We start from the raw sequence: 17,171 nt of genomic DNA, 5'->3' as shown, positions 1-17,171 counted from the left end.
ACCATGCCCAGCTATTTTTTATTTTATTGTAGAGATGAGGTCTCGCCAAATTGCCCAGGCTGGTCTCGAAACCTGTGGGCATAGGCAGTCCACTCCTCTTGGCCTCCCAAAGTACTGGGATTATAGGCTGAGCCACCGAGCCCGGCCTACTCAGTGCCTTTTAAGTGGTGGCATTTAGGCTGTTGACATTCACAATTCGTATTGGCATGTGAGATTTATTCCTGCCATACTATTCTTAGTTTTGTGGTTGACGTACTTATATATGGTCTGTAAAATATGTACTTGCATGTACTTTTGTGTTAGGTGATATTTTTTCTTTGGTTTCCATATCTCTTGTAGGGACGTTCTAGAGGTGATGAATTCCCTTAGCGCTTCTTTGTTTTGAAAGGTCTTTATTTCTCCTTCATTTATGAAAGTGGGGCAGCAAATTTTTGGCTGGTATTTCTTTTCTTTAAGAATGCTAAAAATAGGTGCCTAATATCTTCTGGCTTGTAAGGTTTCTTCTGAGAGGTCATTTATTAGTTTGAAGGGGTCCCTTGGTAGATCATCTGTCCCTTCTCTCTAGCTGTCTAAGGTTTTTTCTTTTGCAATGACTTTGAATAATCTGATGACTATATTCCTTTGGGATGATTATCTTGTATAGTATCTTGCAGGTGTTCTCTGAATTTCTTGTATCTGTATGTTAGCCTTCCTAGTATGATTTACTTGGATTATGTCCCCAAATACTTTTTTTCAGATTGCTTCCATTTTCTTCTTTCTCAAGTATGCAAATTCAGTGTAGGTTTGGTCTCTTTACAAAATCTCCTACTTCTCAAAGGCTTTGTTTATTCTTAAGAATTTTAACAATTATTTTTGTCTGTGTTGATTCATAGGATTGGTCTTCAAGCTCTAAAATTCTTTCTCTCTCTTGGTCTAGACTGTTGTTAAGACGTGTGAATATGTTTTGAAATTCCTCAAGTGTGTTGTTCAGTTGTAGAAGTTCAGTTTCGTTATCTGTGAGAATGACTGTCAACTTTCATTCTTGAATTGTTTTCATTTGGTTATCTACTTTCTCTTGGATCTCATTGGGTTTCTTTGCCATCCATATACTGGATTATATATCTGTTATTACTAACAGTTCATTCTGATTAGGATTCATTGCTTACAAGCTGGTGTGATCATTTTGGGGCTACAACTCTCTGACTTTTTGTGTTGCTGGAGTTCTTGTGCTTATTCCTTCCCATGTAAGGGACCTGATGAACGCCTCTCCTTCTCCCCCCTTACTTCCTCCTCTCCCTCTCTTTGAGATTGCTGTTATTGGAACAGGGCTTTTAAAATTTTTTTTTTCCTTTGTAGGTATGCCTGTGGTGTTTCTTGTGTATGGTCTATGGGGTTTGTTTCTACCAGTCCTCTCTTTAAAGCACTGTCATGAGTCTGCAGCCTGAACCACACATCTAACAAAAATTGACTTTGTTTCTGGGTACTTTCAGAGTGTCAGTGCTCTATGTGGGTTTCTTGGTTGCAGATAGGATCATGTGGTGACTGTCTCAGATAATACTTTAGCAGTGTATTTTTGTTAGGTGTGTATGGTGCTTTAAAGTGAAGACTGGTAGCAGTGGCTGTGACTGCGGTTGGGCTTGCAGAGGACTGTGACAGGGAAACAACTGGGATGGGAGGATGAGGGGCATGCCGAACCCTCACTGCTCTTGCATGTTGCAGCCATGAAATTCATGCTGGGGCTGCATGAGACCATTTGGCTGGGCTGTTCCTTCCCTCGCCCCGCGACGGCAGCTGCAACAGCTGTAGCAGCCATAAAAGGTTTGCTGCTCCTAGAGGAATGCTGAGCCTCCTTCTTTGTGGAGTGCTAGTACCCAGCACCAAGGTGCATAGGGAACAGTGGCCTGGAGGCTTCCCGAGGGTGTGGGCAGTGCCTCTACATAGTTATTAGCTGTGTCTCTATGTTGGTCTGGAATCCCAGGGGGTCATGGAAGCTCTTCTATGACTCAGATTACAAGTCTGTGCTGATGATGTGGTTTCCTGGGGGTTTCTCACTCATGTATACCTTCACCGTATGAGGGGGTCTCCCATGGCTCTGTGCCTTTCCTGTTTGGTAGGCTGTCTGGCTTCATCCCTCTTTGCTTTCTATGGGTCTTGCACTGATAAATCCAAGTCGACTCTTAAGATACCCTGCTCGGAGCATTGAAATTCTTTCCCTATTTAGGTTCCTCCTTGCGAGAAAGGCACGCACTGCACTGGCTACTTCTACAAATAATGTGATGCTTTGGTCTATATGTACATTATGGAAAGATTCAGTCAAGCTAATTAACGTATGTGTCTCCTCACCAACTTATCGTATTTTTGTGGTGAGAACATTAAAAATCTATTCTTTTGGCAATTTGGAGATATATAATACATTATTATAAACTGTGGTTATGGTACAGTGCAGTACATTGCATTTTAAATTTTGCTTTCCATATGTTTATCATTGGAACACAATTGTCTTTTGTGTTTATTTTGTATCCTGTTCCTTTGCTAAACTTACTTATTAGTTCTGTAATGTTTATTTTTATTCTTTGTGATTTTCTATGTACATAGTTTTCCTCTGTAGGAAGACATTGTCTGCAAGATGAGACAGGAAGAGATGCTTTTTTTTTTTTTTCCTTTTTTTTAAACTTATTTTAGTGAGTGACTAGAACTTCCAGTACTATGTTGTGGCCTTAGTACTAAGTAAGAAGTGGTGAGAGCATACATATTGCTAATATGTATATTGCTAATTGTAATAGAAAACCAGTTGTTTTTAATTTTTTTTTCAAAAATAAGGATGATGTCAGCTATAGTTTATCTGTATTGTAAAAAATCAAGTTTTTTTGTTTGTTTGTTTGGTTTTTTTGAGTTGGAGTCTCATTCTGTCGCCCAGGCTGGAGTATAGTGGCTGCTCCCGGCCACTACAGCCTCAACCTGCTGGGTTGCGACGATCCTTCTGCCTCAGCCTTCCAAGTGACTGGAACTACAGGTGTGCGCTACCTCACCTGGCTGATTTTTGATTTATTGTAGAGATGAGGTCTCACCAAGTTGCCCAGGTGGGTCTTGAACTTGTGGGCTCAGGCAGTCCACTCACCTCAGCCTCCCAAAGTGTGGGATTACAGGCTGAGCCACCAAGCCCAGCTAAAATCAAGTTTTGGTAATCCTATTCCACTAACTTGCTGTGAATTCTTGTCATGAATTGTTATTGGATTTTGTTAGAAGTTTTTGTGCATGGATTGATGTAATCATATAATTTTTTAGCTTTTTTTTTTTTTTGAGTTGGAGTCTCACTCTGTCGCCCAGACTGGAGTGCAGTGGCTGCTCCCGGCTACCGCAGCCTCGACCTGCCAGGCTCCGGCGATCCTTCCACTTCAGGCTTCCTAGTAGCTGGAACTACACTACCACACCCGGCTAATTTTTGATTTATTGTAGAGATGAGGTCTCGCCAAGTTGCCCAGGCAGGTCTCGAAGCCGCAGGCTCAGGCAATCCACTCACCTCGGCCTCCCAAAGTGCTGGGATTACAGGCTGAGCCACCAAGCCCAGCCTTTTTAGCTTTTTAATATGGTGGATTACTTTGATTGATTTTTGAATGTCATATCCCTGGACTGAATCCCATTTAGTGGTGTGTGTATGTGTGTGTGTTTGTGTGTGTGTGGTGTGGGAGACTAGATTTAGTTTGCTAATACTTTGTTACGGAGTTTGCATCTAAGTTCATGAGAAATATTGATTTTTTTTTTTTTGAGTTGGAGTCTCACTCTGTCGCCCAGACTGGAGTGCAGTGGCCGCTCCCGGCCACCGCAGCCTCGACCTGCTGGGCTCCGGCGATCCTTCTGCCTCAGCCTTCCGAGTAGCCGGAACTACAGGCATGCGCTACCACGCCCGGCTGATTTTTTGATTTATTGGTGGAGATAAGGTCTCGCTGCCCAGGCGGGTCTCGAACCCGCGGTCTCAGGCAATCCACTCACCTCAGCCTCCCAAAGGCGCGGGATTACAGGCTGAGCCACCAAAGCCCGGCTGATTTTTTTTTTTTTTTTAAATACTGTCTTTGTTTAGGTTCACTATTATAAAATGTGTTGGGAAATGTTTCCATTGCTTTCTGGAAGAGACTGTGTGAAATTGGTGTTATTTATTTATTTATGTGTTTGCCTGAATTCTCCAGTGAAATTATCTGGGCTGTAGGTTTCTGGAAGGGACTTTTAAATAACGAATAATTCATTTAGTGGTTATTGGGCTATTTCAGTGTTCTGTTTCATCTTTGTTGAATTTTGGTAGTTTGTGGTTTTTGAGAATGCTTCCATTTCTTATAAGTTGTCAAATTTATGAGTGTAAAGTTGCTCAATATAGTTGCTTATTATCTTTTTAATGACTCTAGGGTATTTTGTGATATACTTGTTTCATTCCTGATAGTGGTGATTTGCGTCTTCTCCTTTTTTTAAATCTTTGTGAGTATTGCTAAAGGTTTATGAATTTTATTGTCCTCCCCCCACAAAGAACCAGCTTTTAGTGTCATTGATGTTCTCTATGGTTTTCCTATCTTTAATTTCACTGATTTTAGTTCGTTCCTTTATTGTTTCCTTCTTCAGGCTTTGGATTTATTTGACCATTCTTTTTTTAGTTTTTTGAAGTAAGAATTTAGGTTATTGATCTGTGGCCTTTATTTCTCAAGTAAACATTTAATACTATAAACTTCCCAGTAAGTACTACTTATTTGCATTCCACATGTTTTGATATATTGTATTTTTATTTTAATTCATTTTATATAATTTTAATTTTATGAGATTTCTTTTTTAACACATTGATTATTTAGAAGTATGCTTTTAAAATTTTCTTATGTTCAGAGATTTTTTTATTGTTATGTATTTCTAGCTTGATTCCATTATGGTCAGAGAGCAAATTCTGTTCTGTATTATTTAATTCTTCTCAATTAATTGGTTTTTTTTTTAATGGCCCAGGGATGTGGTCTGTCTTGGTGAATGATCCGTAGGTACATGGAACAAATGTATATTATATTATTATTTGATATGTTATATAGATGTCAGTTAAGTCCAACTAGTTGATGATATTGTTCATATCTTCTATATTATTATTATATGATTTTCTGCCTAGTAGTTCCATCACTTGTTAAAAGGGGGGTGTTAACATCTCCAGCTATTATTTTGGATTTGTCTACTTCCCTGCTTAGCTCTATCAGTTGTAAAAAGTTTCATTGGCATAATTTACCTACCACAAATCGCCCATTTGAATTGTGCAATTCAGTGGTCTTTTTTTAACATATTGACAATTGTGCAAACATCAGCACTATCTAACTTTAGAACATTTGTATTACTCTCTGAAAGAAAACTCATATTCATTAGCAGTTTACCTCCTGCCACTTTAAATACATCAGCCCTAGACAACCACTGTTGTTCTTTCTGTCTCTCTCTATTTTTCTATTTTGAACATTTCATATAAATAGAATTATGCAGTTTGTGGTCTTGTGACTGACTTCTTTCACTTGACATAATGTTTTTAAGATTCATCTGTGTTTAGGATGTATCAGTACTTTATTACTTTTTAATTGCTGGATACTTTTGTATAAATATACTGTTTTATATATCTATACATTAATTGATGGAAATTTGGGCTGATTCTACTTTTTGACTCTTACGAATGATGCTGTTATGAGCACTAGCTTTTTGTGGGCATATTTTTTATTTTTTTTTTTGTTATATGTGTAGTAACAGAATTACTAGATCACATGGTAACTCTGTGTTTAACATTTTGAACTATCCAGCTGTTTTTTAAGCCAGCTGGCAGGCTGGGAGTCATGAAAATGTTCCGCCTCTTTGTTCCTTCTCTGGCCTGCAGGAAGGGGCACAAACAGTGATGGCTGGGGTTGCAGAGGGCTCTTCACAGCAAGCCATGGCTGCAGCCTTTAATAGAGATTTAGGCAAGTGTGGTGGGGAGCCAGCCTCTGAAGCAGAAGTGCCCTTGGTGGGGGTGGGGGTGGCAGCAGCCAGCATTGAAACTCTTAGGGGAGCAAGAGCCCTCTGAGCTCCATGTGGACTTGAGTGGTACCTCTATCCAGACTTCAGACAACTTCCTGCATTCAGCAGGAGTGCTGGGAAGGAAGGGAGGTCTCGACCTATGACTAGGATTGCAGTGGTCCATGAGAGGTGTGTGAAATCCCAGGGGATTTTCTCTGACACTTGGTGAGCTATCTCATTGTGATTTTGGCTAGCATTTCCCTGATGATTCGTGGTGTTGAGCATGTTTTCATATACCTGTTGGCCATTTGTGTGCCTTTTGTGGAATGTCAATTCACGCTTTTGCCCTTTTTAAACTGGATACTTAGTTTTTGCTATTGAGTTGTTTGAGTTCCTTATATATTCTGGTTATTAGTCCCTTGTCATACAAATAGCTTGCAAATATTTTCTTCCATTCTGTAAGTTGTTTCTTCACTTTGTTAATTGTTTCCTCTGTTGTGCAGAAACTTTTTAGTTTGATATAATCCCATTTATCTTTTTTTTGCTTTTATTGCCTATGCTTTCTAGGTGTTACGTAAAAACATGTTTTTCCAGACCAATGTCTTATAGCATTTACCCAGCATTTACTGTTTGTAGTTTCATAGTTTCAGGTCTGACATTTAAGTCCTTAGTCCATTTTTCAAATGATGTTTGTGTATGATGAAAGATGGGAATCTAGTTTCATTCTTCTGCATAGGGATATCCAATTTTCCCAGCATCACTGACTAAACAAACTGTCTTTTACCCAATGTATGTTCTTGTTGCCTTTGTTGAAAACAAGATGGCTGTAATTGCCTGGTTTTATTTCTGGTTTGTCTACTCTGTTCCATTGGTCTGCGTGTTTGCTTCTGTGGAAGTCCCAGGCTGTTTTGTGGTATATTTTTATGAGTCCAAAAACTGTTTTGAACAGTGAAAAAGCATCTCAGTAACTGGTGTATTGCATCAGAGAGTACTTTGAAGTTGATTGAAGTTTAAACATGAACAATAAATACACAATTTTGAGAATGTGAGTCCTGCCATCTGGCTATCCTCTACAGGCACTATGAGCTTCACCACTCACTCCACCACCTTCTCCAGCTGCCCATTGTTTGGCCTGCCAGCAGTGCTGCCAGTGTCTATGCAGGCACCAGGGTCTTGGGCTCCTGGATCTCCATGTCCAGCTTCACCAGCTTCTAGGGCAACTGGGGATCCAGGGGCCTGGCTGTGGGGATGGCCAGGAGTCTAGGAGGCCTCCAGAGGAAGAAGACCATGAAATACCTTAATGATTACCTGGCCTCCTACCTGGACAGGATGAGGAGTCTGGAGACTAAGAATCGAAGGCTGGAGAGCAAAAATAAGGGAGCACCTGTAGAAGAAGGGACCTCAGGTCAGAGACTGGGGGCTTTCAAGATCATCGAGGACTTGAGGGCTCAGATCTTCGCAGCTTCTGTGAACAATGCCCGCATCATTCAGCAGATTGACAACGTCTTTCTTGCTGGTGATGACTTTAGAGTCAGGTGTGAGACAGAGCTCGTCATGTGCCAGTCTGTAGATAGCACCATCCATGGACTGTGGAAGGTCATTGATGACACTAGTGTCACCTGGCTACAACTGAAGACAGAGTTCGAGGCTCTCGAGGAGCTGGTCTTCTTGAAAAAGAAACACAAGGAGGAACCACAAGGAGTAAAAATCCTATAAGCCCAGATTGCCTGCTCTGGTTGACTATGGAGATAAACACCCCAAATCCCGGGACCTCTGCAAGGTCATGGCGGAATCTGGGCTCAGTATGACAAGCTGGCTCAGAACAATCAGGAGGAGCTGGATAAGTACTGCTCCTAGCAGACTGAGGAGAGCACCACAGTGTCTGCCAAGATTGGAGCTGCTAAGATGATACTCACAGAGCTGAGATATATGGTCCAATCCTCAGAGATTGACCTGGACTCAATGAGAAATCTGAAGGCCAGCTTGGAGAACAGCCTGACTGTGGTAGAGGACTGCACACCATGCTGATGGAGCAGCTTATTGGGGGACTGCTGCACCTGGAGTCCAAGCTGGCACAGACCTGGGCAGAGGGCCAGCACCAGGCCCTGAAGTACAAAGACCTGCTGAACATCAAGTCAAGATGGAGACTGAGATCTCCACCTACCGCTGCCTGCTGGAAGACGGGGAAGATTGCAGTCTTGGTGATGCCCTGGGCAGCAGCAGCTACATTCAAACCATCCAAAAGACCACCACCCATAGGATAGTGGATGGCAAAGTTGTGTCTGAAAGCAAAGACACCAAAGTTCTGAGGCACTGAGGCAGCAGGAACAGGGTATCCTTTGGGGGAACTGTAGGCCAATAAAAAATTCAGAGCTCATTGGAAAAAAGATACACAATTTTTAATAAATCAATTCCAGTTTTTTGGGGTTCCTCCTCGTATACACATGGAATGCTATTCTGCTATAAAAAGAATGAAATCATGTCCTTTTCAGCAACAGGTATACACCTGGAGGCCATCATTGTAATCAGCAAATTATCATGGAAACCGAAAACTGAATACTGCATGTTCTTACTTTTAAGTGGGAGTAAACACCAGATACACATGGGCAGAAAGATGGAAACAACAGACACTATGTACTCCTAAAAGGGAGAGGGAAGGAGGAGGGGTCAGGTTTGGAAAACCACCTATTGGGTACCATGCTTACTCTCTGGGTGATGGGCTCAGTAGAAGCCTAAACCTCACCCTTACGCAGTATACCTATGTAACAAACCTGCACGTGTGCTCCTAAATCTAAAATGAAATACGGTATATATACGTAACAGAATATTAATCAGCCATAAAAAGAATGAAATATTTTCATTTTCAGCAACATGGATAGAACTGGAGGACATTATGCTACATAAAATAAAGCAGGCAGGAAAAGACAACTATTATATCTCACTTATAGGTGGGAACTAACAAAATTGATCCCGTGGAGGTAGTAGATAAGTAGTGGTTACCAGAGATAGGGAAGAATAGTAAGGAGGGAGGAATAAAGAGAGGTTGATCAGTGGACACAAAAATACAGTTACATAAAAGGAATAAGTTCTAGTATTTGGTAGTACAATAGGACTAGTGGGTAGTACAAAATACTATGTATATTTCAAAATAAGTAGAAGAGAAGAATTGGGATGTTCCCAGCACCAAGAAGTGATAAATATTTGAGGTGATGGATATTATATTTGAATTACCCTGATTTTATCATTATGTATTGTATACAGGTATCAGAATATCACTTGTACTCCAAAAATATGTTCAACTATTAAATATCAATAAAAATCTAAAGTAGTTTATTTATCTTTCTAGTACTGAGTTTTAAGAGTTCTTTATTTATTCTAGATACAAGTCCCTTATATGATCTATGATTTGCAAATACTTTTTCCATTCTGTAGGTTGTTTTTTCAGTTTCTGGTTTTTTATCACTTGCAGCACTAATTTTAGTGAAGTTCATTTTATCTAGATTCTCTTTATCAGATTTAGAAAGTTCTCTTCTATTTCTTGTAAGTTGTAAGGTGGTTTTTTTATGATCATAAAAACGGTGTTACGTTTTATGAAAAGCTTTTTTCATGTCTTTTGAGGCGATCATGTGGTTTTATTTTTTATTCTATTATAAACTGATTTTCAGATGTTAAAGCAACCTTACGTTCTTGAGAGATATCCTACTTGGTCATGGTGTATATATTCTTTTTTATATTTTGCTGGATTTGGTTTGCTAGTTTTGTTTTGTTTTTTTTTTTTGTATTTTTTGCATACACCTATATTTATAAAAGGTATTGGGTTGTAGGTTTTTCTGTGATGTTTTTGTCCTCAGGTTCAGATCTTTTCACCAACTCATTATAGTGCTTTTAGGACTGTGTATCTATCTGAGAAGACAAGCTGTATTTATTTATTTTTGCCATTTTGACAGTCTCTTTAAGCATTATTTCCTTATTTGCACAGCTCTGTGAGGGAAGAGACCAAAAAAAAAAAAAAAAAATCATGATTTGGGATCTTCCACTTATGCGGTGATGACAAGGGGCCAGGGAAACAGTCAAAATGTATCTGGTGCTCTTAACAAATCTCTTCTTTTTGTATTTTCTGCTCTCTCAAGAGAATCTTATCTCATTTTTAAGAAATTTGTCTTTTGACTTTATTTCTAGTATGTTCTGTTTATTGGCAAGGGGAATTAATTCTGTATAGTTAATAGTTGTGCTTTCTTTCTCCAGTTTAGAGAGACCACGTATAAGCTTTAGTTGCTTTTCCTTCTGATTACTCTATGCATTTTCTAGTTGCCTTTTTCTTCTAGTACTGCCTACTCATCCCCTCAGATCTCTTCTTAATACTGAGCAATTAGTGGTAGGATTAGGAGCCATACTGAATAGGGTCAAATTAGCACAACTCTACATTGTGGCTCTCATACTGAGCAATTTGAACATTTGCCCAGAAGTGGAATTGTTGGATCATGTGGTAATTCTATTACTGAGTTTTTGAAGAATCTCTATACTATTTGCCACAGTGACTGCAACATTGGACATTCCCACCAACAGTGCACAAAGGTTCCAATTTCTCTACAGCCTCATCAGAACTTATTATTTTCTTTTCTTTTGATGGTGGCCATCCTAATGTGTGTAAGATGACATCTCATGTGTTTATGATTTGCATTTCTCTTATGATTAGTGATGGTAAGATTCTTTTAATATGCTTTTGATCATTTATATATCTTCTCTGGTGAATTGATAATTTAAGTCCTTTGCCCATTTTTGAATCAGGTTTAATAAAGCTTTTCTGTTGTTGAGATGTTGGAGTTGCTTATAGATTCTGGATATTAACTCTTTGTTGATATGATGTGTACTTTTGGTAATGTTTTTGTCATCTTATTTTCATTTCATATTAAAACATATTTTCTGTCTCTAAAGTATGTCTTACTTTGATTTGGAAGGTATATATAGTCTTTTAAATTGTTTTTATTATTTTTATATTTTAAATATATATCTAATACTTTCTTTTATCTCAACTTTCCCTACATATATAATTTAAATATTTATTTTATTATTTTACATAGTCAAGATTTCAAAAAAATTATATTCTATATCTGATCCTAAATCAGAAAAAAAAATGTATGTATATTCTATTCTTAACCCACGATTCCTTTCTCTCTCTCTCTCTCTGTTTTTTTTGAGTTGGAGTCTCACTTTGTCGCCCAGGCTGGAGTGCAGTGGCACACTTACGGCCACCCCAGTGTCAACCTGCTGGGCTCTGGTGATCCTTCTGCCTCAGCCTTCCAAGAAGCTGGAACTACAGGCACATGCTACCATGCCTGGCTAATTATTTATTTATTGTAGAGATGAGGTCTTGCCAAGTTGCCCAGGCTGATCTCGAACCCTTGGGCTCAGGCAGTCCTGCCTCGGCCTCCCAAAGTGCTAGGATTACAGGCTGAGCCCCTGAGCCCAGTCCCTTTTTCTCTTAATTGAGCTTTGCAGTTACATAGATTCAGCTCACCTTTTATGTGCAACTTTTTTCTTTGTTCTCAATTTTGATCTTAGTCAATAAGACAGTCCCCGTTTCTACCTGTAAGCCCTTTGGTATCTACATGACAGTCTTAACTTCTAATTAAAATAGGTTGGCTTTATGGGATTATGATATAGCTTTCATAGTTTGAGGCCTTGATCTCTGCCTAGTGATGTGAAATTTGTTTGTTTACTACTTTAATATGGAGGGAAAGTTTCAAAGTCCTTAAATATGTTATACAATATTGCAGATATTACACACTTTTCACAAGCATCCCAGGCTTCCTTTCTATTCAGAGGATTTTATGCTAGTGAGTTTATTTAGGTCTGAAATTTGATCACAAAGTTGTAATTCTCAACTGTGATGGCTCAAGTCAACCTTCTGTTTGCCAGGCTATGTTATGGGCATATTTTACTCATTCAGATTAAATAGAAACCTTGGTGGACTTCCCATCTCTTTGGTCTTAGGAAACCCATGGTCACCACCAAAGATAAATGTTCGTATGTGAGCTAATTCACACCTTGGAAACACTTGTTGTATCAGAATAGACTGTACTAAGATCTCCTGACCAGCAAAAGTCAGAATTGTAGAGTGCAGTTGTGGGAGGTGCTTTCTCCCTTCTGTCCTCTAGAAGCCAAGATATGTGTTCTGCGAGTCAGATCAATGTTGCTGGTTTTAGAGAATGTATTTTGTCCTAAAAATAGAATCCCAGCCCCTTAGAGTAGACCCCAGTTGTGGGTATAACTAAAGATCAACAATTGGTGGGTGATAGGATACATAATAAAAAAACAGTAAATACCATTACATTAGGTTACTGTCCACTTCTTTCATGACAGAGAGTTCTTTGGTTAAGAGCAATACTGTGGGAGAGATAACATGTATACCCAAGGTATTCAGTGAGGATAGATATTGACATAGGCATATGGGCAAGTTTGACTGCCTAAAGTTCTGTAGACTGGGAGACTTCCCCTCTCTAAGACCTTTAAGGCTTCCTGGGGCTTTAACAATTCTGTTCACCAGTTGGCTGTCATATGACATGCATACTACACACTCGTTTCAGTAGGCCAGGATTATGTTTTCTTTTTTCCTATGATTCTGTAGCTTAGCATATCATACTTTCTGCTTTTGCCACAACTGTTTTTTCCTTTTTTATCTTGACTACTTCTATGTACACACCCCGTTCTTCAGAAAAAATTATGTACTATTTCCTAAATATTGTGTACTTTTCTGTATTTATTCATGTGATTGTTTTTGCTTTTCCACGTTATCTTTCTATCTCATGTTGAAATCTTGTTCATTATTCAAAGTCCAACTGAAATACACCTTTTCTCAACACACAGGGGTAAAGCTAATTCTAGCTTTAAAGTTCCATAATATTTTAGATTTCTTTGCACCTCTTCACAGTTTAGGTACTTGTGCTACTTTGTTACTCTTACTCTATAATCTGATCCATTCACTTAACAAATAAGAAAATTGAGATTCAGAGTTTTAAGAGACTTTTTCAAGATTCTGCAGATATACACTACAGACAGATCAGAATAAAAAGAAAAGATAAAACCAAATAACATCTCTGTAGAGAGGAACTAATTTTTTTATTATTATTTTATAAGATTCAGAGGTAGTATTCTTTCTATGTTGATACTTATTAGAAAAGATTTTGATAGTAAGAACATTTGTTTGTGATCATATTAATGATTGTGTTGTATTTGATATTTCTTTTTAATAGGAAAAACTCAGAAGAAAGGCAGAAGAAAACACAGTTTCTGTCAAAGAAAAAAAAGACAAGGTAAGAACATATAATTCTCATAGTTTTCTTTAACCATTTCATTTTCTTTGTTTTTCTTTTTCTTTTTTTGAGTCGAAGTCTCACTCTGTTGCCCAGACTGAGGTGTAGTGGTATGCTCACAGCCATCCCAGTGTCAACCTGCTGCAACCTGCTGGGCTCTGGCAATCCTTCTGCCTCAGCCTTCCAAGCAGCCAGAACTACAGGCGTGTGCTACCACACCTGGCTAATTTTTGATTTATTGTAGAGGCGAGGTCTTACCAAGTTGCCTGGGCTCGTCTTGAACCCACGGGCTCAAGCTATTCACTAGCCTTGGTCTTCCAAAGTGCTGAGATTACAGGCTAAGCCACTGAGCCCAGCCACCATTTCAATTCTAACATCTACTTAGAAATGACTTTTTTGTTTATAAGTAGAAAAATAACATTTTATATATATATATATTATACATTTTTGTTTCCTAAGCTGTTTATTGCCATTTATTAATTCAAAAGAATTAACTAAAAATGCTAAAAATTTGTCATTTGGAGAATTAAAGAAGACTTCAGTTTTTGTCTGTAACTCTTGCTGTAGGCAAAGAGTTCAGTCTGTCTATAATTTTCATAGACAGAGATTTTAGTCTTTATGTATAACTTGTATTAATTATTAAGTTAATTAAGTACTTTTATGTTTATCTCCTGAAAAATTTTTAGTGTTACAGTTAAATATGTTCATTAAAGATGCTAAAGCTTATATTTAGATTATGTCTAATTTTGGGTTTTGAGGGGGTTTAATAAATGTCATTCTGTTTTCTTTAAGTTCTAAATCAACTAAGAAAGACAAGTATCTTTACTATTGATAATAATATATTTATTATTGATAACTAATATTGGAGAATGTGACTTATATTTGAAGGCAAGAGGATCTCTTAATCTTGAAGTCCCAAACTAGCCAGATTTAACTGCATTGACAAGGAGAACTTCACTGGGACAGGTCTGTCCGTTTGATGACTTGCTCTTGTAAAACTTGTGGCATTAAGGAGCAGAGCAGAATGAATGTTGTGAGCCCTCTGTTTCTCAAGAGGAGGAGTAAGGAAAGAGTTGAGCTATATGTATCCAGGTTCTTCTTTTCTTTCAAATGCACCAATCCAAATTCATGTGGAAAGGGGCCTCAGTTATTGGGAAGAAGAGTAGCCCTTAGCTGCTAACCTACTTGATAATATAGGATTGCAACCAATTTTTGCTTAAAATGACTGAGTATTTTCTTTATTCATAGTGATGTAGTCTCCTGAGTCACCACAGTTTAATTATAATTAAACTGAAAATGACAATCAAAATAGTCTGGGAACAGTTCACTTGTTAGGCATAAAAAGTGCTAATTTTGTTACATTTGAGTTCAAAGAAAGAGAAGAAGGAAATAAATATTTAACCTGTGGGTGAATATTTATGCTTCACATGTCCCAGACACTGTGCTAAACATTATATTGAGAAATTATCATCCTAACAAAATTAGTAAGGAGGGTTAGATATAGACTTTAAAAAGTGTCTGATGAAGATAAGCAAATTGATTAATCACTAATATTATTTTCTAAATTTGCAATGTGTTTATATTATGAAAGTATATATCACTTATGGATATATTTTGTTTCATGTTTAATTCTCATTATTTGTATCTGTTATCAAGTAGATTAGTAAATGCCATTTATTTTATCTGGGAGTATGGATACATAAGTTGCAAAATGAAAAAAACAGTAAAAGAAATTAAGCAATTTAACTAGGCTTTTTTTTTTTTTACTGTGCTTTATTCTAACACTACTGAAATATTCTGGCCTTACAAGTAATAATCATTAAGTTTATGAAACATTTATGAGTTTGGGCAGTTACTTCTTCATACCTCAGTTTCCTCATCTACAAAAGGATAGTAACAGTACCTATCTCCTAAAATTGTTATGAAGATTGAGATGATATTTGTAAAGCATTTAAAGGTACTAGGTACAGTGAATGCTGTAAAAGTGTTCGTTTTAAAAATCAACGTGAAAATTGTTAATGTTCTGTATATAATACATGAATCACTGTAAATGTAACATTCAAAAAGTGTAACTTGTAGTATATATGTTTCCATCATGTATTCTGTTATATATATAGGGTACATTTTGTTTTAGGCTGTCTGGAAAATATCAATTCCCAGAAATGGCCACAAGATGGTGCAGTGACTTTAAATTGTCTTACTCAGACCTTTTGGAAGGAAAAATTTGTCCATGAAAACAGTTACATTTGGAAGCTCAAAAGGTTATCTCTTATGAATCCAGAGAAAAGAAAAAAATTTGCTTTTATCAAAATTGGTTCATCAACTAATATGTAGAAATAGGCAGGAAAAAGGATACAGAAATGCAACTCTGAAAAAAAGCTACCAAAATTAATGCCTGCTGGAAAAAGGATTTTGAAATGACAGGTGACTAGAACTGGGCAAGAAAGCCATAAATCATCTCATTTAGCTTCTTGAGTTTATGAATGGATAAATTTAAGCCTGGAGATATATGGAGATTTACTTAAATCACCTGGCATGATAGTAAAAGATGCAGGAGAAAAGAGCATTATTATCTACTTGACTGCTAGTTCAGTGATTGTTACAGTATATGCATTTACCTCTTGGTCCTATACCCTTTGCTTTCCTAATTTAAAAACTATTGCAAATTCAACCACCAAGTCTTTGAAGAATTATCTTTGTAGCATTCCCTTTTTTTTTAATGCTCCGTTCTTTCATGTGAGAGATTGCCATGATTGTATTCATGTGAAGATGGTGATGATCAGAGGAAGAGGTAAAATAGAAATTAATGAGCATGAGTTTCATGGAGGATCCCACTAAAAAAACTATTTCTGGCTTTTATTAGAAACTAGGTCGAGTGGTTAAAGAAGCTGTATACAAAGGTAAAATGAAAGAACTGAGGAAATGGAGTTGAAATAATGTCTAAGTATTTAGAGTAAATTTGCAATTTGTTTATTTTTAGAAGTATTGAAGCAAATAGCTATTTTCTCAGCTTTTTCCCAAAATTTTTCCTTACTATTTATTTTCATAATTATTCTCCTTATTTTTGGAGGCAAGTGAGGTTGGTAGATAGGAAAAAACTGATATTTTTATAGGTGAAAGAGAGGAATTTTCTTTTTTGTGTGAAATCCTTTTTTAATTTTTTAATTTGTATTATAAAGATGTGGGGTTTATATACCTAAACTATTCAGGGATAGGTATATAAACATTGATCATGCAGGTACCCTTGTTGATGAGGTGTGCCCCTCCTTCCCTTAGCAGTTTCGTTCAACTGCCGAGCCCACCCCCCCTTGCCTGTTTCCCATTACTGACAGTCGCTTTCCTATAGCATTTTAATTGTTCAAGATCCTCTTTTGAGTGAGAACATGTGGAACTCTGTTCTTTGTTTTTGTGATAAATCACTGAGTAGGATCGACTCCAAATCCATCCAGGTTGCTGCAAAGTCCATATATTTGTCCTTCTTTATGGCTGCATAATATTCCTTTGTGTGTATGTACCACATTTTTTTAATCCAGTCCAGCTTCAATGGGCAACACGATTGGGTCCATGTTTTTGCTATTGTGAATAGAGCTGCAGTAAACATACGTATGAAGGTATCTTTTTTGTGGAATAATTTGAGTTCCTCTGGATATATTCCCAATAGGGGAATTGATAGGTCATATGGAAGGTCAATTTCTAGTAAGAGAGGAACTTTCAATGCATGAAAGAAAATGAATGAAAATGGGAAAAAATAACCCTCTGGCTTTTAGGCAATTGGAGTTAACCACAGATTAAGGCTTCCTGATAGAGTTTTGGGTTTTTTTTTTTTTTTTTTTTTTTCGAGTTGGAGTCTCACTCTGTCACCTAGACTGGAATGCAGTGGCACACTCC

At 37.6% G+C, this 17,171-nt stretch overlaps 1 protein-coding gene across 3 annotated transcripts in view; it reads left to right on the top strand.

The window, feature by feature from the left end:
• Positions 1-17,171, top strand: part of SYCP1 (synaptonemal complex protein 1) — a 175,925-nt gene that overhangs the window by 121,035 nt on the left and 37,719 nt on the right. For all 3 annotated transcript variants that reach the window (XR_002481905.1, XM_008056892.1, XM_008056891.1), the window contains one exon: positions 13,224-13,283. Coding sequence is in view for 2 of the 3 variants with exons in the window: in XM_008056892.1 (XP_008055083.1) it covers positions 13,224-13,283 (60 nt within the window). In the remaining variant the exon portion in view is untranslated. The remainder of the gene's footprint in view (positions 1-13,223; positions 13,284-17,171) is intronic.

This window comes from Carlito syrichta, unplaced genomic scaffold, assembly GCF_000164805.1.
Source record: "Carlito syrichta isolate Samal-C Ts95f unplaced genomic scaffold, Tarsius_syrichta-2.0.1 Scaffold302570, whole genome shotgun sequence".
NCBI classification, from domain to species: domain Eukaryota; kingdom Metazoa; phylum Chordata; class Mammalia; order Primates; family Tarsiidae; genus Carlito; species Carlito syrichta.
The sequence above is the reverse complement of the archived record's forward strand: the minus strand, read 5'-3'. Positions and strand labels throughout refer to the sequence as shown.